The following is a 25,834-nucleotide window of genomic DNA, read 5'->3' as shown; positions in this document are numbered from 1 at the left end:
TTGGGCTGGACCCATAGCCTAGTGGTTAAGGGAACCATATTGTGGTTCGAGTCCCAGCCCTGGTGGCTTGTAAAACATACCAGGTATGTGTGTGTTTTTGCCCCAAATCCTGACAGGATGGAGAAATGAAGGAGAGGGATGTAGTATGTCCACACCCCATTGGGGAATGCTACCTCCATTTCCCTCTCTCTCTGGAGTTCACACACCCTCTGATAATTAAAAAAAAAAAAAAGCTTTGGTGCTTTTCTTTTGATCACATGAAGCACTAACTATTATTAAACTCACGCTGGGCACATGTATGTGTGTGCCCAAAATTCTGAGAGGAGAATGGAGAAGGGGTTGTGGTGTGGCCATCCGCCCTGGGGAGTGATTTCTCACTTTCTGTTTCTCTGTCTCTCTCTGTCTTTCTGGCAAGCGCAGGAATCCTACAGCAAAAAAACTCTCAAAAAATATTACTGTTAAAATATTACCTATAACTTATTGATGGAGTCCCCACGGCCAAAATTTCAACCCTGTGCTGCCTAAGTACAAAAGCCAGCTCCATCGGCCTTTGCCTACCCTGCTTCATCATGAGGACAGGTTAGATGGTGGGTTATCAATGGGGCAGGGTGAGATGGATCTAGCAATGGTATACATTGGAAGCCGTGTCCAGTCCCTTTCTGAATCCCCATTGGCCAGCACCGTTCCTGGCACGCAGGGGGTATTTAAATTAATTTTGTCAAAAAGAATGGGGATGAATGGATGTTACAGATGAGGTTCAGGACATCCTCGGTTGCTCAAATTGTTCATGTTTTCTGGAAGAGGGGAACCTGCTAAATAATAATTTGTTGCTCCATCCCCTTCTGATAAGTGGAGACTTTGGATTGGAATTATATTCAGAGCTTTCCAGACACCTCTGGGGGCAGGGCAGAGAGCCATGACCTTCAGAGGGTTAGGTGGGAAGCTCTGTTATGGATTGAGCAACAGCCGAAGTTGGTTCCTGTGCAGCCTGGAGGGTCCAGGTGTTGGCTGAGCTCATGCTAATGTCCAGGGTCATGATCCCTTGGGAATCCCTCTGCTCCACAGTGTCCCACATGGCTCTTGCAGCAGCTGCATCTCAGCACAGGCTGATTCTCCTCTCGGGCACATATCGCTCAGGTCATGGGGTCTCAGAGTAGGAAGGAGCCTTACTGGGCCTGTCCCCTGTGTGATGTCATGAAAATGAGCCCCGCAGACCTCCAGCCACAGACAGCATTATGACTAAGGGCCCCAGATACTGTGCCGGAAATCCATGGCTGGGTTTGTGCTGAGGCCACACTTCCTTTGATTGAGTGTGGCAGGGACATTGAGGCAACTTATTCTGAGGGACATAGGACTTCTCTGAAGCCAACTTTGTCTAGACAATCCCCCAGGGGCCTTGCAGAACCATCCTAGACACACAGCAGTCTAGGATGCTTTCCCCTGGACTTTCATCCTCTCCCCACCACTTAGGGTCAGACTCACATCCTGGCCCCACGGTCTCCAGCCCTCCCATTTCCTCCCCATTTTCCTCTCATAGATGTCTTGGCATGGCTCTCAGAGGACATGCTGCCTCTATGCAGGGCTGCCCCCAACATGAGGGTCCCAGTCATTCTGTAAAGGACAAATGGGAAGAGAGTCCCACCATCTTTCTCCATCATGCATTCTGATAACTCATGGTCATCCTGGCCCAAGGAGGTGACTGGGGGCGTCTAAGCTAACTGCCTCTGCGGTGGTGAGAATCCACACCTGACTGATGAATAAGGGGAGCAGGACATCAGCCAGGTCAGGGTGGGGCCCAGGAGAAGTTGAGTGCCTACCTCATCCCCCAAACAGGTCTCTATCAGCAGGCCCCAGAAGTCTGTGAAGGTGACCTTGTAGCCTTCTTGGCTGCGCTGCCGGAGCTCCTCCTGGAATTTGCAGAGCTGGTCTGGGAACAGAGAGGGCAGCTTGTCTTTGACCACATGTCTCCGGGCCTCGAAGACAGCAGGCTCCAGGTTTTTGGAGGACCAGTCAGCATCACGGTACAAGGTAGCCATGGTCCTGGAGAGAGACAGGCTGGGCTGACAGAGCTGGCCCACCCTGGTCTGGTCAGCCCTGCCTCTCTGAGCAGAGAGAAGGTGAGTAGGTCATCAGGAACCCTAAACTGCCAGGGGAGGAACCTGAAGAAAAGGGGATGGGGCAGAGGCCTGGTTTTAGGGGGTGAGTTATTACTCATAATCACAATTGCTGCCATTTCTGAAATGCCTACTGTGTGCCAGGCATAGCATATTACTTAAGATGAGGATAGTGGAACCAGTAGGTAGCATAATGGATAAGGTGCTGAACTCCCACACAGTCGACTACGGTTCAAGTCCCAGACCCAGCTGCTTGGAAGACACATTGGTGCATGTAAGTATGTGCCCAAAAGCCTGAAAAGAGAAATGGAGGAGAAGGGATTGAGGCATGGCCATCCTCGGCGGGGATGATTTCTCACCTTCTCTCTCTCTCTCTCTCTCTCTGTGTGTGTCACCAGCAAGTGCATATGCCCTACACCCAAAATCTCTCTTAAAAAAAAAAAAAGATGAGAATTGTGAACCCAGATCTTCCTGGGTTCAAAACCAGGTTCTGTACACACTGCCTTTGTGATCTTGGGAAGTTACTAAATCATTCTACATTGGTTTCTCTATTGTGGAATGGGGAGGAATTACGATCAGTGTCCCCACCTTATGGATTCTTGTGAAGACTGCATGTGCTATGAAGCTTGGCAGGGCAGAGGCTGTGGGTAGTACAGGACCTGGCACAAAGTCAGGTCTGGAGCCAACGCGGGAACCAAGTCTTGGGTGACTCCAGGCTCTGGGCTCTTTCTTTTCTGCCACATGAATTCCCATAATTATGATATTGACCAAAGAATTATTTCCCCTCTTCTTTAAAAAGAAATTGCTACAGGGAGTGTGTGCTCTCTGGAGAGAGACAGAGGTGGAGGGAGTAGTGAGAAAGTACCCCCTGTGGGGGATGGTCACACCGCAATCCCTTTTTCTCTATTTCTGTTTTTTGGACTTTGGGCTACATACTTGCATGCACCCAGTGTGTCTGGGGTTTGAACCATGCAGTTGACTATGTGGGACTCAGTCACCTCAACCACCGTGGTGCCAACTAGCCCTGCCCCTTCTTCTTAACTTAGATGTGGGCCACAGTAAGGGAGCAAATAAAAAATGGTGGTACCCTTCCCTGGGGTCTTGCCTCTGTCTCTTCTTGGCCTAGATCCAGCTTCAGGACAGGGAAGGGCCCTCTTTCATTCTGCACCCAAGAACTATCCCCTTGTAGCAGGACTTTTCTGTGGCTACACAGTTATATAAACAGGGCCTCTTCCTTTATAAGACTTGTTTGGGGACCAGCAGTTGGTGTAATGGCTATGTTGCTGGACTCCCATGTAGTCAAATGCGGTTCGAGTCCTGGACCCGGTGGCTTAAACTCACACCAGGCACGTGTGCGTGCATGCCTAAGATCCTGAGAGGAGAATGGAGGAGAAAGGATTGCCGCGTGGCCATCTCCCCTGGGGGGTGATTTCTGGCTTTCTGTCTCTCTCCGTCTGGTGAGCGCATGTGCCCTATAGCAAAAACCTCTCAAAAAAAAAAAAAAAAGACTTGTTTGGAGGATGGTGGGAGTTGGTTGGGAAAGTTCTTCAAGAAAAATCACCCTGTTCTCCATTAGGCACTCCCTGTTACTTTTATACTTTCAAAAAGTTTCCAAAAACCATTGCAAATAGTTGGGGGGTTTTGGAGAGATTTTTGCTCTAAGGGTGTGTACACTCACTGGAGAAACAGAGAGATAGAAAGCAAAAAAATCACCCTGCAGGGGAATGGCCACACTTCAAGGGATTTTGGGCATGCGCACATGCGTCTGGTGTATTTCAAGACACAGGGTCCAGAACTGGAACCATGGTCGATCATGTGGGAGTCCAGCACCTTAACCACTACACCACCTGCTGGCCCCACAAATGGTTGATGTTGAATGAAAACTTCTCATGATTTCCTCAGGCCAGGGGACTCTCCACTTTCCCACTCTCACCCCAGCAGGGACTTCCTGCCTGGCTCACAAGTGTCCAGGAGGATGCAGGTTCCCCTCAACCCCACTGTAAGCGACTTCATTTCTTAACTTACTAAGAATGTGGGCCCTGGACTGGGTTCAGATTCTACCGTCCACTAACTGAGTAGCCCTGGGCAATTACAGCTATAAAATGACAATAGCACCTCCCTCCTCATTTTGTTGTCAGGAAGAAACAAAAGAAAGAAGCAGTCACCCTGTGCTTAGTACAGAGGCAACGCCAGTAACTGTCAGAGTGGAAGCCTCCAGCCTTGACCAGGTGGAGATGGCTGCCCTGGGCTTTCCTGGGGCCAGTTCATGTCCACTCACTGAAACGAGAATTACCCAGGATTCCTCCAGGATACAAAGCACAGCTCAGGACCTTGAGGGCTCCCAGGTCCACCAGTCATAAGTAGAGGGAGATGCAGCCCTGGCTGAGAGGTCTTGGGTGGTCACAGGTTTACCCAGAACCAGGGCCATATAATGATTTTGGTGGACCCCTTCCACCATAAAAAAATATTAAAATTTATATTTTATGACTGTGCTATATAAAGACAACTATATTGGGGCTACCAGGTGGCATAATGGCTGGCCATGGTTCGAATTCCAGACCAGGAGGCTTGAAACTCACACCGGGCATGTGTGCGTGTGTGCCAAAAATCCCGAGAGGAGAATGGAGAAGGAGCTGCACATGGCCATCTGCTGGGGGGGGGTGGGGTGGATTTCTCACTTTATCTCTCTCTGTCTCTCTCTGTGTCTCTGGTGAGTGCATGTGTACTATAGCAAAATTTTTTTAAAAAATAAAGTGTAATTAACATTGCTTATTAAAACAATTTCTTCAACACTTTTTTCCTTTTGATTTTAGAAGAAATTAACACATTTTTGTGGGCCTTTAAAAGTCCTAGGAGTCCCAGGTAGTACTGAGTCTCCTGTGGGTAAGTCGACCTCACCCTGGCTCTCTCCTTTTGCTTGCCAGCAGAGATGAGGAGCTGGGATCCCCACGGCAGACCCTGCCCACTCCTCTAGGCTGCCTGGGGAAGCTTGGCAGGGCAGAGGCTGTGGGTAGGGAAGAGGTGGTAGGTCTCCAGGGAAGGGAGCCAAAGCTGGGCTAGCTCCACCGACCCTGGGAGACGGCACAGCCTGAAACACATGGATGCATGTGCCTAGCAGGATGGGGCCAGGGGCATGAGTGGTCCACTCATTGCTACCATGTTCCTTGGTCCCTACCGCAGGCCCAGGAAATAGTAATACCAGTAAAGGCCAACATATAGCATGTCTCTTGTGTCCCTAGTAGTGGGAGGCTTCTCACAACAACCCCTAAGGTCCATGTTACTGTAATATTACCCCCACTTTACAGATACAGAAACTTAGTCCCCGGGAGTTAAGCTACACGTCCACAGACCACAGTGGCATGCAGTAGGGCTTCTAGGCTTCACGAGTCGCTTTAACCTGGGGCATGGAGGAGGAACTTCATCAGCGACCCCAGGCCGCCTGTTTGCTGCTTGATCTGGGCTCCACCAGATGCTGGCTCCCAGCTCCTTACCAGGTGGCCCCTGACAGACCCGTGATGTAGCTGGCACAGTTGAGGATGTTCAGTTTCTGCAGCCCCAGCAGGTGGCCATACATGGCAGTCATGGATCTTGTTCCACCCCCAGTGGCCATGATGGCAATCCGCGGAATCTGGGGACACACAGGCAGAGTGTTGACGAGGGCTCCAGAGGAATATTTAGAATGTAGAGGAGGGAGAACTGGCTACAGAGACAGGGGGTGGGGCATTGAGCCTCCTGAAAACAAATTTTCCACAGAGCTGTGAGGCACTAGTGGGTCTAGAATGAGACCCGCGCTCTAAACCCATCGATAGGTGTTAGTAAAAGGCTCTGCAACCTAACACAGGCTCGGGAAATTACAGAATGTCTCAGCACTGCTAATCTAGCCCTCAGTTAACTAACAGTGAGCCTGGGGTCTCCGAGGCTGAGCAGTTGCTCAAGAACCCAGCTAACGTGTAATTCCTTAATGGTGACAGATGAGCATATCCTGTAGATAGGTTTGATGTTGGGACACCAGGTCCAGGCTTGGTACATGGTCTGCTCAATATAGACTATATTTGCTAGTGCAGGAGTAAATTAACTTTCGCTATGGGAAGGAGCAGGGTTGCCATCTCTGTGTTGACATAGGTTTAAGAGACCATGGGTCTGCTTCCCTACTAAGGGAGGAGGGGGCTCTGCAGAGACTCACTCTAACTCTTCATTTGAGTGGGGACCGTAAAATTCTTCTGTCATCTAAAGTCTAATTATCAGCTGTCCTTAGGCAAGCATGAGGTCTCCCTCTGCACAGACAGGCACTCAGGGTGCTCATCTGCTGCCCAGGGGAGTGTGGGCTCCAGGGGAGTCTCCTTCCATGGGAAGAAGTGACTGGCCCTGGCAGTGGAAGTTGCTTTTCTCCTACTTCCTACTGCTGTTATTTCTGGAGGTGCATCTACAAGAGGACTTCAAAGAGTTTGAGGAAAAATGGAACTAAAGTATGAGTTTATTTTGGTGTAAACAAATTTTGAAATCCATACATAGTTTCTCATAATACACATTTTCTGTGGACTATTTAAAGACCCATCGCTCATGTGAATATTTGAGAGAAGAGAGGATGGAAAGATGAAGGACCTAAGGCCTCTTGGTGGAGTGTTGGGAGCAAAAGGCATAATGTCGTCCTGGCTGGGGCAATGAGTCCATTTTGTCCCTGTGTGGGAGGGCACCTGTAGTCACCTCAGGGTCTGTTAGCACCCAGGAAGAGCAATGGCGGCATCTCCTTTCTGTGTCTATTCTGCTCTCCCCATCCCTTATGAACATGCAATGGAATTACATCCAGCACAGTCCTGACCAGGACACCTGGAACTTCAGCAGTGACAGTGTCCACAGAGGTGGCGATGAGGCCACCCTGGGGCAGGGAGGGGCCTAGGAGGCTGGCAAAGTGTAGTGTTAGCAGGTCAGGCAGTGGGCACAGCTGGCATGGGTTCTGAGCCCAGGGCAGTGACCTCTTTACCTACCTCATCATCCTGCAGGTCCTCCTCCAGTTGCAGCACCTGCTTCAGTGCCTCAGCTACCACCACCTTCCTCTTCTGCAGGAACTCCAGCTCTTCTGGGCACAGGTTGAAGCCCAACCGGACGTCCAAGGCCTCTGGGCTATGGGGAAAGAGCACCCTGGTTAAGAAGAGGCCTGTAGCATCCACCTCTATGGATCAGACACAGCATTAAGATCAGTTGGAACTAAGCTTGAAACCTAGCTCTGTCATGAACCACCTCTGCAACCTTGGGCTCCACTTTCACATCTGTAAGTTGGAGCGAATCATATTTAACTCTCAGCACTGTCTTTAGCACTTAATGAGATATCAAATGTAAAGCCCCCAAAGCCTTTGGTGGCATGCTGTATGCTGGTACTTGTCAAAAGATAGGCTAGCAGGTGGTAGAGTGGTTAAGGCATTGGACTCCCACGTTTGACCACAGTTTGAGTCTCGAACCTAGTGGCTTGAAAAAATCACACCAGGTGCATGTGCACACATGCCCAAAATTCCAGAGGAGAATGGAGAAGGTAGAATTGCAGTGTGGCCATCCCTCCAGGTAGTGATCTCTCACTTTCCCTCTCACTGTCTCTGTCTCTCTACTGTCTGGAGAGCGCACGTGCCCTGTCGGAAAACCCTGCAAAAAGTAAAAATAAATGTTAGTACTTGTAATTAGTACTTGTAACAGGGTTTCTTTGAACTCTCCTCAGCAAGGTCTGGAAAGACTTCTTCCAGGTGCCTTAGATAGCCTGAGGCCAGGCATGGGTGACGAAAGGCCTGGGGATTCTTTTGACAAAGACTTCTGGGCCAGGCTCTACAGTATGGACTTCAGAGCTAGATAAACAAACAGATGGGAGTTTCCATGGAGCTCCCATTCTTCATCAAGTCTTCCTGATCCCAGGATAATAATTCTGTGTTTGTGTGCAACTGACAAAACCCTGCACATCCTGATCCCATGGTGTCATCCTCAGAGGTCTGTAAGGCAGGCGAGGCAGGAGCTACTGTGACAGGCCCAGTGCTTGTCCTATTTTTAATCCCATCCCTGAACAGTCTAGTCTCCTGGACTGGTGTCTGAGACCCTTCCTGACCTGTCCCAGCTCATCTCAAGCTGCTTCTTAGAAGGGGCCTGTCAAGCCCTCGGAGAGCTCTGGGCTCTGAGCCTTTGTACAGGCCCTTGCCTTCACTGGCAGCATCCTCCTTTTGCCCACCTACATCTCTTGCATCCTCATAGGCTTATCTTCCCACTGACGCCAGGTGGGTGGCCCTTGACAATTACTGAGCTGAGTCTTGGCTAACTCACAAAGTCACATTTCCTCAAGGGCAGGGCCTGGAGCTCTCTCATCATGTCTCTTCTGTGTCTTACACAGACTACAGACAGAGCTGCAAGGAAATAATTCTTTCCTTGGCCTCCACAAAGAAGAAATGGTAATACAGAAATAGTAGCAACAATAACTTTAGTTGATAACTGCTGAGTGTTCCACTTGTGAACAGATCACTGAGTATTTCGCATGTGCTATCTCACTGGATCCTCAAAGCAACCCGATTTACGGATTATTTATTGCTCCCAATTTCCACATTAGGCATTCGGAGACTTAAGGTTAAATAACTCGTCTAAGGACCAATAGCTAATCAAACTGTAAATAGAAGTTATGGTCACTTAATTTTCAACAACTGTGCCAAGATAATTCAAGGAGGGAAGGAAGTCTTTTTGACAACTAGAGAGCCACATGCACAGAATGTAGTTGGACTCTTATTTCACACTGCATACAAAAATCAGCCAAAGGGAACCAGCAGTTAGTGTAATGGCTATGTCGCTGGACTCCCACGTAGTAGACCGCGGTTCACATCCCGGACCCGGTGGCTTAAAACTCACGCTGGGCGCATGTGCGTGCGTGCCCAAGATCCCAAGAGGAGAATGGAGGAGAAGGGATTGAGGCGTGACCATCCCCCTGGGGGGTGATTTCTCGCTTTCTGTCTCTCTGTCTCTCTCTGTCTGTCTGGCGAGCGCACGCGCCCTATAGCAAAAACCTCTCAAAAAAAAATCAACTGAAAATTGATCACAGACCTAAATGTGAGAGCAAAAATTATACAGGTCATAGAAGAAACAAGGGAGTAAATCATGACCTTGGGTTAGGCCATGGTTTCATACCGTGAGCACAAACCACAAAAGAAAAATTAAATAGACTTTACCAAAATTTAAAACCTGTGAGTTTCAAAGCACTCTATCAAGAATGTGAAAAGATAACTCATAGAACAGGTGAGAATATTTGCAAATCATATATCTGACAAGAAATTTGTATCCAAAATATACAAAGAATTCTTACAACTTAATAAAAAGACAAATAATGGGGCTGGCAAGTGGCATGGTGGTTAAGGGTGCTGGATTCTCACATGGCCGACCATGGTTTGAGTCCCGGAGCTGGTGGCTTGCTTTCTCATTCTCTCTCTCACTCTCTCTCTCTCTCGCTCACTCTGGCCCTCTCTGGTCAAATAAATAAATAAAGTTAAATAAAATAATTCTTTTTTTGTTTGTTTGTTTGTTTATTAGAGAGTTTTGTTGTTGTTGTTGTTTGTTTTTTTGCTATAGAGTGTGTGCACTCCCCAGAAAGACAGAGAAAGACAGAGAGACAGAAAGCGAGAAATCAGCCCCCAGGGGGGATGGCCATGCCACAATCCCTTCTCCTCCATTCTCCTCTCAGGATCCTGGGTATGCACATGCACGCTGGTGCCCGGCGTGAGTTTAAGCCACCGGGTCTGGGACTCGAACCGTGGTCGACTACATGGGAGTTCAGCGACATAGCCATTACGCTAACTGCTGGACTCAAATAAAATAATTCTCAAAAAATAGACAGATACCTTATAAAGTGGGCAAAGGATTTGAATAGACATGTCTTCAAAGAAGATACACAAATAGCCAATGAGCCCATGAAAAAAATGCTCAACATTACTACCCAGCAGGGAAATGCAACTCAAAACCACATAGAGATACCCCTTCCCAGTTAGAGGGGCGGGTAGAAAGCAGGTACTTTACCAGGGTGTAGACTTCATGTGCAATTCATAATTCTCACCCTGGGGAGCGAAAAGTGAAAAGCTTGTCAGGGCTGACAATTCAAGGCCAAGCGATCCCAACAAAGAAGTAAAGATGTCTACCTGGACTTGACACGGTACACATGTGTGTGCATACATATGCACATACACATGCATGCTCTATCCCCACTTCCCTCCTCTGGATGTGATCTTCCCCACCATCTTCAATTCAGCCTCTACACACTTCTTGGCTCTACCCTGTAGCTCATCAGACTCCTCTGTACCCCACAAGACTCTTCTACCCTGTCTGCAACCCCCAAGTGTCACCTTCCCCATGGGTCCCCAAGCTCTCCCCATCTTCTTGTCACAGGCAAAGCTGCCCAGGGTCCCTCCCCAGTTCAGGCTCTCACCACAGGCAGGGTGGTCATCTGGCCCTCACAGAGACAATCAAGGGACTGGAAGACAGAGTCCTTCTGGTGTGTACCACAGCAGCAAAGCTGGAAGGATGGACAGGTTCTGTGAGAGGAGCCCCGCCTGCCCCGTCCCCTATGGCTCCCCACCCACACGCCCTGTGTGGCAGCCTCATACCCTGCAGCTCCAGTGGCTCTTGGGTGCCTCCGCATGTAACTGGGGCTGGAAGTATGTAGGGTAGTGGAAGCAGGCTGGGTCTGGGCAGCAGGGCTGCCTACAGGGTGAGACGCGCTGGGTGTTCTCAAAGGACTCACTCCCCGCCACTAAGAGATCCTTCTCTGGGAGAGAGGACAACAGGGTAAGACCCTGGGGCCAGCAGGTGGTGTGGTGTTTGAGGGCGCTGGACTCCCACATGGCCAACCACGGTTCGAGTACTGGGCCTGGAGGCTTGCTTTCTCTTTCTCTCTCTCTCTCTCACTCTGTCCCTCCTTGGTCAAATTAAAATAAATAAAGTTAAATAAAATAATTCTTTAAAAAAATAAAAAACAGGGTAAGACCCTCAGGAGGTTTTTCTCTTCTGTCCCCACAGCATCCAGCACAAGGACTATCTGGAGGTGCTTGGGAGGGGACATTTATAATCATCTGGGTACTGATTAAAATGCCCCAGGGACTCCCATTCTGCAGGGCCTAGGAATCTGCATTTTAAAGGATTTCATGAAGAATGCTAACAAATGTGCTCTGCAGAAAACCCTTTAAGATGTTGACAGAATCCTCTGGACCAATCTTCTTTGGTCCTGCTTTGCCAGAAGACCCTCCTCCCCATCCCTACCCCCCACACTGTAGAGAAAGCAAGCCTTTGTAGCACTGTCAGTCTGTCCGTTTATGAGTAGAGGCCTCTTCCTCCCTCCCCTGCATCTGTGGGGCCACACTACCCTCTTTTCTTGGGACAAAGCTGGAAGACAGGATGGGGCTCGGCAATAAGTGGGAAGACTGGTACTCGTAGTCCCTGCCAGCCTCAGAATGCCGGCTGAGACTCTGCAAACTGTGAACTGGCTAGAGGGAGGGCCAGCTGGAGGGCCCTGGGCGTTGTTGGCACTTGCCTCCCAGATTACCAACCCCTGCACTAGACCAGGCTGCCCGAGGTCTTGGCCAGGTTCTGCACAGATGGGGTGGGCAGAGTGGGCAGCACTAGCCCAGGCCCAAATACGCTCCACGTCTAGACAGCCTGGAGAGGACAAGAGTTTGTAAGCCCCAGGACAGGGGAGGTTCTGAGGAGTTCGGCCAAGCTTTAGGTTCTCCTAAGCAAGAGAAGCCTCAGAGCAGGCCAAGCCTGATGTTGAGGGGGTTTGGGAGCAGCATTCCCCTCCCTGCCAGCAGCCAGAGGAGATCAAAGGGCTCACTTTTCTCACTCTTCTTCTTCCTCCTGGATTCTGCATGAACCTCCAGGCAGGAGACTTGTCGAGACTGTAACAAAGCAAGAGAAAGTCATTGAGAGCTGAGTATAAGTCACCTCCTCGCTCTTCTGGGCCAAAGAGGGGAGATGATTAACCCAGCACTAGTCTGACTTTGGATGGATGCCAGGACACACCGTGTGTGCTGAACACAATTTCTAAACCCTACTGAGGTACTCCATTTCACTAAGAGCTAAGGTATTTGAAAATGATGTTGTCCTTTAAAATCTAGGATGGATGATCACAGTTCACTAGGGGTTATATTCTCAGCTGCAGGTCAGGGATTGACCTGGGGGAATGTTTTTAATTCATGATAGAGTGCATGCATGCATACATTAGGGAAAGTGAGAAACACTCTTCGCAGGGCTTGGCCATACTACAATCCCTTTCCTCCAGTCCTCCAGTCCTCCAGCCCACCAGACCTTGGGTACTTGGTGCATATACCTGGTATGTTGCAGGCTGACTGGGCAAGGGATTTAAACCATGGTCACCATATGGGATCCAGCTTCCCTTGTGCAGTGTGATACTGCTGTGCCAGGGGACCAGCCCCAGCCATGGGCTTTGAAAGTGAGAACACCCAACAAAATAGCCTTCTCATGAACCAAAGTAAGGTTGAATTACTCTGCCACAAATTCCCAAAGACTCTGCTCTATGAAGCAGAAATCTCCTTGAACTCCAGGGCATTAAATGCATTCAATTAAAATAGCTGTGCCAACAGCTGAATGATGAAAAAAGTTTAACACTGAAACTGTGCTTTGTAGAGGTATAGGGGTGGCAGGGAACAGGACTAGGACTGAGGAGGAGGCTGCTTTAGTGGGTTCTTTTATTGGGGAGGTTCTCAAAAAGAGGGTCGTCTGTGTGGGAGATGGGCTGCCAGGCCAGGGTGATGTCCTGGGTGCAGGAGCCCAGGTTGCTGCCCTCACCCCTTCCTGCTCCCCACTTGTCTGGCCTCATTTGGTCTGACTCCTACTGGACCCAGGACAGGATGAGGATCCAAGCTGGGCCTGGTGTTGTCTCCCTCAGTTCTGTTCCCCTGAGAACAGCAGCCAGATGCAGCCTCTGGAGCTACAGGAACCCAGAAGGATAATTACCACCAGCACGCCATTGGTGATGAGGGTCTCAGGTGGACAGGGGCTGAAAAACAAAATGAGAACTCCAGGTCGGTTCGAGCATAATTGACTGATTTCTCATAAAGGTAACAAAGTATAAATAGGACCAACAATAAAATAGCCGTTCTCTTGATTCTCATGAAAAAATGGTAGCTTTAGAAGCCTTAGATTTATAGCTTGTAAAGGAGAAAACAGGCATACGTTTTAAGAAGAATGTCAAGGGGAAAGTAGATTTATAGGTTAAGAGTAGGAGAGTTCCATTTTTTAAAAAAAGGTAACTGCTCTTTATGTTCAACCACATGAAACCACACAGAGTGGCAAACAGGCTGCAAGAAATGGCCATAGCTCACCAGCTAGAGTTAGACGTGGACTTCTGGCAACAAAAATGACCACTCTGTGCTTTATTTAATTTAGGCATTTGCTAAACAGGTCTAAGTCAGCCAGAGAGGAGCCTAGTAGTACAAAGTCAAGCCTTCAAGGTTATCCTTAGCCTAGGGGAGTCCACAGCCACCCTTCTCAAAATTAAGCCCCAAAGGACTGTATCTTCAGATCGACTCTCATTACTAATCTTGACATACTTCATTCTGCAAGTCACTTTTTATTATGGCCAAGGAATCCCCAAATCCTGCCAAACCAAGAATTAGAGAAGAGAGTCTGGATTTATTTCAGTGTGAAATAAATATTGATTTTTTAATTTGTTAAACAGCTGCTGATGGGAAAAATGGTCTCTCAGCTAGTTCCAAGATCCCCTAGACAGGACTCTCTGGGTGGAATCTGACAAGTTCTGTTGGCCTACTTCATGCCTCTCATCCCACCCAAGCCTGGACTGATCACAGTGCAGGAGTGCTCAGCCTTGCCAGGGCTGAGAAGAGGGAGGACAGGCTGCCAGGGACAAGGCATGCTGCCATCCTGGGGCAGGCTTGTCTCCTCTGGGCAGGGCCCCACTCCCCTCCCTCCTGCCTCTACCCTTTCTTTTAGCTTTCTTGGTCTTATCTTTCCTGTCTTCCAGCTCCAAGTCCCTAACACAGTCACCTTCTAGAACCCTAGGTCAATTTCCTAATTGACAATGCAGGAAGGGCCCCTTGGATGTTGGGCCTGAGTCTCCCCCAACTTGGCTCCATAGCTGGCTCCAGAGAGAAACAGCCTTTGCTTTAGGCCAGGGCTTGAGGATGTTTGTTTTCACAGTACTGGGTCAAGAAGGAAAGCCCTTTGTCCTGGCTTTTTTCTTAGCTGGGCCTCAACAAGGCCCCCATCACCACAGTGGCAGGAAATCTTCCCAGAATCACCCTCAGGAATGCAGGAGGGCTGAGGTGAACTCTTGTCAGAGTGCTAGATAATTAACGCAATGCTGATGGCAGGAGACGGGAGGAATAGGAGTGGGGTCCATATGTCCACACTCTTTGGAAGGTCCCAAGTGATTCTGATGCTATGAGGATTCCAAGGTCAGTGTCAGGAGTGAGACTAGGAAAGAGAGGATGGCAAAAAGATGGACTGGCTCTGAAGACCCTAGAAAACCAGGACCCTGGTGGAACCTAGGGAGCTGGGACCTACTTACCTCTCCTCCAGCAGGAACTCCACCTCTAGCTCCTCCATGCCCTGACAGGGGGAGAAAGAGCAGGGAACTGTAAGTCATGTCTGTACATCTCTGTGCCCCAGGAGCCCCCATGGACCTGCCCCATCCTTCCTACATGGTTGCCTGGCTGCTACGACATGGGTGGCCACTCCTGTCTCCTGTTGTCCCCTCTGCCTTTCTCTGTTCCCAAGACTTTGGCATCAGGACATCACTGATAATCCGGGAGAAGGCCAGGATATAGAGTTGACCCCCAAGCCCTACGTGTGATTCCCCGTGTGACTCCTCTCCTGCCTTCCCAAGGATTTGGTGCCTGGACGAGAGAGCACTGAGAAAGTGCCTCATCCCCATTCTTTACATCTCTTGTTGTGTAACTGGAGGCAAGGCGGGACCTCACTGGCCCTCAGTCGCTGCTAGAATGTAAGCTTGGCAGGGGAAGGGATGGTCTTTGGTGACCCTAGTGCCTGGCCCACAGCAGGTATTTAAGTACTTGTTGAATGACTAAATCTCTAACGGTCTGGTCCTCTCCAGCTCTGACTTTCTCTGAGTGCAGATTTGCCCTCCTTTACCCTCATCTGGTCTCTGTTCCCTGGCGTGAACCCAAGAACAAGACTCTACAGGAAGTAAAGAGAGAAAGGGAACCAACAGTTACTACGTCTTCATTTTATATCATGAGTATGGTCAGGTGCCTTCACGATGTTTTCTCATTTAATCCTCCCAATAGCCCTGTGTGGTAGGTATTATTAATGTCATTGTACAGGGTGAAAACACAGAAACTCGGAGGAGTTAAGTCATTTTTACAAGGTCACACAGCTAGTAAGCAATAGCACTGAGATTTGAACTAATGGCTCCATCTCTTCCAGACTTGGCTGCATACATACAAAGGAGCCCATAAAAATGGCATTATGGGAATAACCAGTGGTTCCTCACAAGGCAGGAGGCTGGAGGCCTGGGCTCTTACACCTACCTCTGGGTTAAGTGGAAATTTCACATGGGTTTTCTTTCGAAAGCAGAGCTTGGTGAGGTCATAGAGAACTGTCAAGAGATGGTCATCTGGTGTCACCGTGTCTTCATCGCACACACTCAGCTCCAGCACATTCTAGAGGAAAAGGAAGGTACAAGTTGGGTTACCACTGAGCCAATCCCAGGGCAAGAGGCCTGACCTTAGTCCTAGCAAGAAGGTAGGGCTGAGGAATGGGGGAAGTCCTGCTCAGGTGTGAGAGACATTTGTAGACAAATGGGTCAAGGGAGGAAAAAGTCTATTTCTTCTTTCCAATTCTCTGAGCCTTCTTGCCCTCTGTTCTGACTCCTACTGGAAAGTGATGCCCTTTCACAAGCTTGGCAAGCTTGTCTGTGAAGTGTGGAGGATTTCATTTTACCTGGGGAAAGAATGAAAGGGGCAGAGGAACCAAGACTCCTGTCAGGATATAGCACTTGTCTAGCGTCCAACATTGGAGCCCTGGATGCTAAAGATAGCTCTTTTGATGAGAGAAATCCCAGGTCAGGGAAGCTAACATCTTAAACTCAACTGTAATGTGGCAATGATTTTAGCTATGATAACTGGTGGGTTTGGAGGTGGCGTTTGACTTAAACTCTAAGGTTAATGGTCTCAAGTAACCTGGACTAGTCTCGTAGGCATTATTTTCCAGTAGGAGCTTCAGAGCAGAGGGCTAAAAGGTTCAGAGAAATGGGACCCCAGAGCCTTCCCAGATGACTACAGCATTGTATAGAGGTACTCCACCACCTGCACCAGTATGGGTGGACCCCAAATTTGTCTTAAGTGCTCTCTGCTAAAGCTGTCACAGCTCAGGCTGTTCAACAGAGACTTTCCCCATAGAAGATATGAACTTGATTTGGAGTCACCAAGTATCTGAAGATCAACACCATGAAATAACAATCGAAGAAATGCAAGAACATACATCCAAAGGAAATAGAAATTGTAAAGCAGCCTGAAAAAGATTTAAGAGAGAGTAAACCCTCTAGCTGGAATTAGATTGATTAGAACCAAGTGAACAGAATGGTTCTTTGTATTCTCCTGCTTGAAGCATGCTTTAGAAGGTAGTGGAAAGACAATCTGTTTTGGGACAAGAGATGCCTAGTTCCAGCAACAATTATATAGAAGGACAAGAGAAATCAGAAAGAAAGTAGAAGAATAAATGGACTCGGAGGACAGATATGAGATTGGCAAAAGAAGTAGTGGGTGAATGGGAAAACAGTCTGGGAGGACAAGAAGTAGGTAGAAAGAAAAACAAACAGGCACAAGAAGAATACAAAAGCAAAGAGGACAAACAGACCAGAGCGGGGGTAGACAGGCTGGCAGCATGGAGAGATGCAATCCTCCATGTCTCACCTTCACTTGGCTCTGGATCTGGAAGTTGAAGCTTTCATTCCACTCTGGGTTTGGGCAGTTAGAGATGGTTGTCGTCCTCAGCTTCTTCTGAGAGGCGGTAGGCAGCCAGAGGCTCACAAAGCAATCTGTTTGGCTCACTGTTCAAGGAAGGCAAGGGTGGCAAGAAAGGATGAGGAACCAATGCAGGGTTAGAGAGGCAAGAAGGTTGAGTTGAACTATAGACAAATCTATTCTGCAGCAAGGCCTCATCTCAGCTCCAGGTTCTCTCCTAAATAATGGGTCTAACTCTCCAGAGACCTTGGTGTCAGAACGCCAAGGTCACAGACACAGGTTTCACAGACAATACCCAGATTCCAGTGACCATTCTTACGGCCACAGATGTCCTCTGGATCTTATCAGAAGTACCTCTGTCTCTGAGCAAACACCTGCTGGTTTGGGACAAGATATAGCCATACAGCTTTCCCTCTGCCAGGGGAGGATCCAGAAGGCCAGCCTCAATGGGTCCAGTTTACTTCCTGTCTTAGCCCAAGGCACCAGAGAAACCAAAATAGGGCCAGACCTTTCCTCTGAGTTGAAGAGAAGTGAGATGAGAAGGGAACACAGTCTGCTGTGAGTAAAAAGAAAACAACCTCAGTGGGAAAGGGCTTGAGTGGAACAAGTTACTCAGCAGGCTCCTAGAGCAGGGACAGTTTCCAAATGGCTTAAACCTCCACTGCACCTGGCCAGCCTCTTCATACCTATCATGGTCTCCCAGAATGAGGTTTATCACCCCCAGAAACCCTCACATCTATGGCCAAGTTTTCTGGGTTTTTGTTTGTTTGTTTGTTTGTTTGTTTTTGAGACGTTTTTATTATAGGGCGTGTGCGCTTGCCAGAAAGACAGAGAGTGACAGAGAGACAGAAAGCGAGAAATCACCCCCCGGGGGGATGGCCATGCTGCAATCCCTTCTCCTCCATTCTCTCGGGATCTTGGGCATGCATGCACACATGCCTGGCGTGAGTTTAAGCCACCAGGTCTAGGACTTGAACTGCGGCCTACTACGTGGGATTCCAGCAACATAGCCATTACACCAGCTGCTAGTCCCTGGCCAAGTATCTTTCAAAATTCTCAATGAACCGCCTATGTGTGGTGCTCTGGAAAAGGGACAAAGGCTTTGACCCAAAACATCCTTCCCAACAGGAGGAAGTCCTTCTAACTCTTCTGGCTGGAGCACCAGAAGGGATAGGGCGAAAAATAGCAGCCCACCATGGCTCCTTTCTCTATTCTACATGAAAGAGTGAAGAGGTGCCATGTCTGCTTTTGTCACTTTCCTGGCAACCTGCTAGGGTAAGTCCCAGGGTAATACCAGATATACAGAGAATGGTAAAAGTCAGTAGTTTCCAAGGTCAGAGAGTCTTCTAGATCATAAAACTGACATGAGGAAGGGAGTTCAATACTGGTAGGACCAATCCAAACTAGTTCATAATTGTTATTAATTACATCTAGTGAGAGTGGAACCAGGGCTGACCCTGTGACTGACTTAGTCCTACATTGTCACTACACTGAAAGCTTCATCGGAGTCAGTAACCATGGTTTACAAGTGTTTGTGGCTTCTGCATTCACTCCCAATGCCTGGCTAATCTCTGAGGACTCACCCATCATTCAGTGAATTGGAATTCACAGCCCTCTTCCCAATGAATAAAGGTAAATGACACCATTCTGTAGATGTCATAATGATTATCTAACCCAGACAAAAAGTACGATACAAACCCAACAGAATAAAAAGAAAATGATGACTTCATCATCCCCACCCATCCCCTCCATGTCCAACCTGCTCTTCCTCACCACCAAGGCGTCCAGACCAGAAACGAAGTATGTCCTAGACTCGTACACTGAGCTGATGCAGTTCTTTATGCCCATACACTTCTCGCCATCTGCACTGCCACTGCCTCAGTGCAGGCCACCATCACCTCCAGGCCACTTTCTAAATTGGCTCCCTGTCTCCTATCTTGCCCTACTCCGATCTTTCTCCTAAGAGAAGCCAAATGGAGCTTTCTAGATTTGACCTCATCAATGATCACTTCCCAGTTTAAAATCCTTTAATAGCTCCCATCTGCCCTCAGGAAGGCATTCCAGCTACTCACTATTTCTTCCCCTGCCCCTCCCCCAGCCTCATCTTTCCACACTTCCTAATATCCCACGCTTACCCTGAGTGTGCACACGCACACACACACACATGCACATGTACACACACTCACACTCTAGACTCCAGTCAAACTCAATCAGTCACAGGTCTGAAAAGGTGCTCAGCTGTCTTGTCTTCAGGTCTTTGCATGTGTCAGGCTTTCTGCCTGGAACATCCTCCTCTTCCACGTTCATCTACTGTTCTCCTGGCTAACCCTTTTGAGTTTCAGGAGGAACCCTCCAGAAGCCTTCCCTCAGTGCCCAATCTGGGCCAGCTGTCTCTGTCCAGAGCCTTCTGTTCCTCTCCTGGCAGAGAGAAGTACTACACTCCACTGCAACAGCAGGTCAACTTGCCATCTCCATCATACTGTGACCCCTATGAGGGCTTGAACTGTGTCTCTTGGAACACAATAGGCACTCACTAGATATTTGTTGAATAAATAAATGCATGGAAAATCCCAGCTTTCTGCTATAGAGTGGTATCAGAACAAAAAGAATTCTGGGCTGCATCACCACAGGTACAGGTAAGTGGGTCGCCATGTCTAACTGCTCGTCAATATGGAGACTTGACAGGGCCTACTCTTTCTTGGGCCCTCTCCTCCCTTGGCTTTTCCTGGACACAAGCCTCTCCTGGGCCTGGAACATTCTCCTTGGGTCTGCCTCCTGTACATTGGGAGCCTGAAGGCAGGGACCAACCATCTCTATACCTATGGACTCTGGAACACTTGCTTAGCATGCAAGATTTGATAGACCTTGTAAAAGCCCCTTTCCCTCTAAAATGACTCTCCTAGAATCAGTCCATGCCTAAAATTCTCCCATTAAATCCATTAAATCAAATCTTAGTATTTTTGACCTAAGACTTAAATATTTAATTAAGCTAAAAATACTCCCAGGAGAGACAAGATTGATCAGACACCCGGCATTAATTTGTTTTTCAGTTCTTTTTGCAGAGAGCTGTTCTCACACGCCACAGACTGTGGAGTGCAACCCAAGGAGGGAATAATCCTGGGAGAAGGGGTGGTGGAAGGAGAGGGAGGTCAACTGGGGCCCAGATGACAATCTGGGGCAGGAACCATTTGCTGGCTGCAACGACAGTGACCATTGTGTTGGTGGTGACGAAGTGGTTAAGCAATGGTGACCCAAAAACTCCTGGACTCGGGATTTCCTATATAGATATGTTTCGATCCTTGTTCCTCATTGAGTGACAGAGGGCTTGGTCATCTGAATGACAAGTCTCCTTTCCTGGAATGTGGGTGGCAGACATGACTCAATTTCCTCTACAGGTGTCCAGAACATTGTCTCTCTCTAATACCTCTAGAGATACCTGCTTTACACCCCTTGGGGTATTAATTTGTTTTCCAAAGAATTAAAAATCCTGATGACTGGGAGGTTTCTGGGACTCAGCTGTCTCCCAGGGCTGGGTAGAGTACTCTTAGCTAATGATGAGAGGTCATTCCCGAATCTGTGCATTCACTGCCTTTCAGGTTCTTTGAGCACTTGGGAAGCAAAAGCACAGGTTAGAAGTCTACACACGGAAGCTGTTCCTTTTGGATTCAAGCTACAAGGGAACAATTTGAGGCAAGAGTGATCCAGGACCTGAAAGGTATCAGGGGAGTCTCAAATAACCAGAGAAGGTAGCAACACAGCCCAGCCTGTGACGACCACAGAGTCCAGACACCATGTGACGGGGTTGGCAACCCCCTGTGCCTTCCAATTTGCTTGAGGAAATGAAGAAAACATAGCAAGGGGGTTCCCAAAGAGGACCAGGGACTTCCAAAAGGCAGCCTGCATGCTGGAGGGATGTGTGGGGAAGGGGGAGAGGAGACTGCTTAAGTCAGACCACAGCCTATTTCTCTGGCTACCACCTTGTCCTCTGCTTCTGGGTGACAGGTGTTACAGAGAGAAGTGAGAAGAAATGGTCTTGGGCAATGGGAAGTTCTGAGCACTCAGGGGTGGGCCTGCAGGGTGACAGCCTGTAGCCAGAGTGACTTGAAGGACTAGGAGGGACTCACCTCCTGAGGAGTAGGAGGAAGGTGAATGACAACTGCCGGCATGTGGGAGCTGGGCTAGTCCCCAGAGGAAGGAGTGAAGTGTCTGAGCAAGAAATGCACAACAAATATCCATGTTCCAGGTCTAGAGGACACTTCCTGGCTCCTCAGATCACTGGCTGGTAGAATGGGAAAGCCCCAAAGAAGCCCAAGGAGAGTCTTTGGCCCTTTGGCTGGCCACTTGGCAGACACAAGCCCTAAGTGATGTTTTCTGGGACTGCTACTGCTGGTATGGGCTCTCCAGAGGCTCAGTCTGAATTCTGCTTGGTCTCCTTATTGTCTCAGGCTGCAGGGCCCTCCCACCTCTGCCCTCTGGACTCATCCCTGCATTGTGGCAATAGCTTCCTGGCAGGTGCCCAACCCCCCTCCACCTGTGCTCCAGCAGTCTGTGGGTGAGCCCTCAGGAGGTCATGCAATCCCTCCACAAAAACTCAGGCATCCCACACTTAGCCTCTGCCTGGCTTCTGGGCTCTCCTCAAGCTAGCCCCAGCATTCTTCTCCTGCAGTGTCTCCTCTTTCTCAGCTCTCCAGGCCTGGGATACTTTCACTGGAGGCAACCATTAACCCTCATCTGCAGAATGGGCCCTCTAGAACCAGCCCTCAGGCTGCTGGAACACCATGTGGTGCTTAGCTGTTTGGACCCAGGCCAGCAAGGCAGGCTCTTCGGAGTGCTCCCCTCTCCAGGGTGGCCTCCCCACAGATCAAGCTCCCCAGGCCTTTGGATGCTCACATCTTGCCCCTCTCAGGCTCAGACCATGAGTGCAGCTTTTCTTGGCCCCTCCAGCTTTCAGTGTCTTCCTAGGGCTCTAAATTCCGTGGTGACAAGATTGAAATGCCAGCTTCTATCCTTCTATACCTGCTTTGCACAGAGATGTCTCCTCCTGCTAAAATGCAGTCAGCATCCTGGTCCTGTGTCTTCTCTCTCTCTCGCTGAGCACCTCCCTAGCGTGGGGAACTCTGTGGCCCTTGAGCTACCAATATGGTCATGGTGAGTAGGGACACTCCCACAGCAGTGGGGCCTGGACAGAGCTTTCTCTTCCTTGGGTCCTCCCTGGATGGGGAAAAGGCGGGAAAGGGTTTTGTCTTTTCTGATCTCTTGAGATGCCACCCCAAAGACAGGTATGGGAGGATGTCCTGCTCCTAAAATGTCTTCGTTTATTTTTGAAGCCAGAGTCTTGCTTCCCTGGGTCCCCATGACCTGGGAATGCAGGAGGAGGGGTGATGAAGGGGAAGTTGGGGCTGCATGAAAACACAGGCAGCCCAGGTCAGTCAAACCCCGTCTGTGAGACTGAACTGTGGAACCGGATGCCCTAGGCTTACAAGGCCCCTAAAGCCCAGTTTGTGGTCCATGTCCTAAGAAGGGGCTCTAGGAGTAGGCTGACAGCTGGCTCCATGATGCCTGAGGGCTCTCCTTTTAATTCACCCCCAATAGCCCTTAAACTCTTGGAAGAACAACGAAGTCTCAGTGTGGGAAAAGCAGGTGCATCTGGAAATGGATACTTAGAGGAGAGTGGGCCAGACGGAGCTCTTGGGCGCAGACACAGACTGTAGGGCTGACAGTGCTGAGGTTACAGCAAAAGTGGGAGACCTGGGAAAATGACCTAAGCCCCAAAGTCTGATACCCCTGGTACAGAACACACACATGCACATGCACACATGCACAAGCACACATGTACACACATTCACAAAAACATGCCTGACCATTTCCCCAGCCAGGGCCTCTCTCCATCCAGGCCCCAAAGCAGAGAAGGTGGCAAGAGAGAAGGGGATACTCACCCAGATCAGCCTGCCGGACATTTTTCATCCGGATGACCTTTACTGTCAACAGGTGGCATGGAGACAATCTGGCCTATGGATTGAGAGGACAGTGACTTACCATTCAAGTATTACTGCAAGACTATTGGCCCTGAGGAGACTTTTCTACCACGGCCTTCCACACCCCAGACCTTCCCACACCCCCAGGTATTACAGGAACTCCTATGATTTTTTTTTTTTGGAGAAGTTTTCACTATAGGGCACGTGCGCTCACCAGACAGACAGAGAGAGACATAGAGACAGAAAGCGAGAAATCACCCCCCAGGGGGGATGGTCATGCTGCAATTCCTTCTCCTCCATTTTCCTCTCGGGATCTTGGGCACACACGCACACGTGCCCGGCGTGAGTTTTAAGCCACCGGGTCCAGGACGCAAACCGCGGTCGACTACGTGGGAGTCCAGCAACATAGCCATTACGCTAACTGCTGGTTCCCATGATTTTTTTTTTAAGAGAGATTTTTGGTAAAAGGTATGTGTGCTTGCCCGAGAGAGAGAAAACAAGAAATCACCCCCAGGGGCGATGGCCACACCATAATCCCTTCTCCTCCGTTCTCCTCTCAGGATTTTGGGCATACATGCATATACGCTTAGCATGAGTTTCAAACCACCAGGCCCTGGACTTGAACTGTAGTCGACCATGTGGGAATCCAGCAACATAACCATTACACCGTCTGCTGGTCCTACAACTCCTATGATGATTTGTCATTGTTAGTGCAGGGTTCTGCCTTTTCCCAGCCTGGAAGGTTCTGGAGGTTCCTAAGAGCCTGAGACTCTGGATTTTCATCTTTGTACATCCAGTACCTGCAGCAGGCTGATAATACAGAAGGTGCCTAATAAGTGTTTGCTGAATGAGTGAAGGAAGGAAGGAACGAATGTTCTAGTCCCAAGCACAGCGTGAGCACTAACGGCAAGGGGGCCCTGACATGTTTCCACTCTCCTTTCTTCATCAAATAGCTTCTTATTGGCACTCCCTCTTCCCACTCCACACATCGAGAAACATTTTCCTGGCCCACCTAAGATGGCAGCTTGCTCAGGAGACAGGAACCATGTGGCTTGGAGGGGTAAAAACACTGGTCAGACCTGGACTGAGAGTCTTCAGGCCAGGTCCCCACTATCTCCTGAGAGACATTTACATCTCCTTTGCCCTTGAGCCCTGTGCCTGAGGCATCCTCCCCCAAGTCTCTCTGGTCCCCTGGTGTCCCCCTCTCAGTGAGCAATCTGCCTCTTGCCTCTTCTTTGCTAGAGATACCTGTGAGATCTTAGCTGGTTGGCAATGACCTCTCTCTCACGACAGTAAAAGCTTGAGTAATTCTTGACTGGATTTCCGGCTCTTGTCAGATGCCTCTGTTGGTAACGCTAACCCCCAGGGACCAGAGTCCTGAGGTTTCTGCCTCTCCCCTAGTAACTCAGCCTAATGACTCGGGATACGGACACGCCTTGAGCCCCGGTGGTGGATGCTGATGTCTCTCTGTTGGTCCTGCTTCTCTTCTATTCCTGATCACTTTCTGGGGGCCTGCCATCATTCCAAGCTCAATCTCCTCAAGTCACCCCCACATCCCTTCCTAGGCTGCAGAGTCTGGGCCCCAGTTGTCCTGCACTCTGTGAATCACGCATCAGACTCTGTTCCACCCTTGTCCTCATCCGATCTCTATCTTCTGCCTCCCAGATGTCCTGAAACCACCTCTCCCAGCCTGTCCAGCTCTTCCTTCTCTTGCCTTCCCAAGTGGCTGCCTATGGCCCAGCCCAGCTCCTTCAGTGCCTACACTGGAAGGGAAGGAGCATCCACCGCTTCCTTCGGGACCTGTCCTTCCAGGAAAAGTTTTCTCCTATCAGCTAACCCCAACACTTCCCAATGAGCCTGGTCTCTTCTTCCTTCTCTAATTTGGATGCCAACAGCAATGCTGGCCCTCTTCTGTTGGGTGTCTGCCACCTGCCAGGTACTATGAACACGTTCTCTCTATATCATCTTGCTTCATCTTGACCACCCCCACCCCAGGAGCAGTTATTAGACTCACTTTAAAGATGGAGAATCAGAGGCTGAGTCCTTGGGCGGCAGGATCTCAGCTAAAATCAGAGCAATCAAGTTCGAATCCAACTCTTATTCTCAAACCCGTGCCCATAACCATTGCTATCCTCTCACCTTCCTTGAATGTGACCCTTGACCAACATGAGGACAGGTGTTGTTTATCTCCTCTGCTTTGGTCTTCTCTTCAAGACAATTTTCCTGACAGTTTCAGCTTCATTTTACCCTGAATTCTTTCAAAGCCCAAAAGTAACTCCCAAATGCCGACAGTCCTATGGGCTGCTCTCTCGTTAGCTGCATTTGACCAATGCAGGCCATGATCTCTCTTGTGCTCTTTTGTAAATACCCACAGCACATCAGAGCCAGAAGAGTCCTCGGGAAGGTTCCCATTTTCTAGGACCCAGAGAGGTCTCCTTTGTGGTCCACCTTCCCATCTAGCTCAGGAATTTTCAGGACGGATCCAAAGTGCTCTTCCTATTTTCCAGCACAGAGATAGAGCCTGGAAGGGAGTGTGAAAGGTGCCCCAGAGGGGCCAGGCTGCAAGGAAACCTCGGGGCCCAGATACATTCCAGGAACCAGTGCTATGAAAAAATGACCTTCTGGGATTTAAATGAATGTGCATGTTTTCCTCCTGCAACAGTCAGCTCAGTCAGGGCAGTGCCAAAGATGAGCAAAAGTTCCTGGCCCCCGAGGTAATCGATCTACAGCAGAAAGATGAGTGTTGTGGATCTTTCCGATGGGATCCAGCAGCCAGTGA

The 25,834-nt window shown here is 49.3% G+C and overlaps 1 protein-coding gene across 1 annotated transcript in view; it reads right to left on the bottom strand.

Moving 5' to 3' along the window:
- Nucleotides 1–25,834, bottom strand: part of PLA2G4E (phospholipase A2 group IVE) — a 91,042-nt gene that overhangs the window by 8,309 nt on the left and 56,899 nt on the right. Inside the window, exons 2-13 of the mRNA XM_006158717.1 lie at nt 23,017–23,089; nt 17,030–17,166; nt 15,647–15,778; nt 14,665–14,705; nt 13,092–13,134; nt 11,950–12,013; nt 10,727–10,887; nt 10,549–10,635; nt 10,143–10,180; nt 7,100–7,235; nt 5,606–5,742; nt 1,818–2,040 (exon numbers count right to left, since the gene is read on the bottom strand). Coding sequence (XP_006158779.1) covers nt 1,818–2,040; nt 5,606–5,742; nt 7,100–7,235; nt 10,143–10,180; nt 10,549–10,635; nt 10,727–10,887; nt 11,950–12,013; nt 13,092–13,134; nt 14,665–14,705; nt 15,647–15,778; nt 17,030–17,166; nt 23,017–23,089 — 1,272 coding nt within the window. The remainder of the gene's footprint in view (nt 1–1,817; nt 2,041–5,605; nt 5,743–7,099; nt 7,236–10,142; nt 10,181–10,548; nt 10,636–10,726; nt 10,888–11,949; nt 12,014–13,091; nt 13,135–14,664; nt 14,706–15,646; nt 15,779–17,029; nt 17,167–23,016; nt 23,090–25,834) is intronic.

The sequence above is a fragment of the Tupaia chinensis genome, unplaced genomic scaffold (assembly GCF_000334495.1).
Source record: "Tupaia chinensis unplaced genomic scaffold, TupChi_1.0 Scaffold000605_1, whole genome shotgun sequence".
Lineage (NCBI taxonomy): Eukaryota > Metazoa > Chordata > Mammalia > Scandentia > Tupaiidae > Tupaia > Tupaia belangeri.
This window is presented reverse-complemented; position numbering and strand designations above follow the sequence as displayed.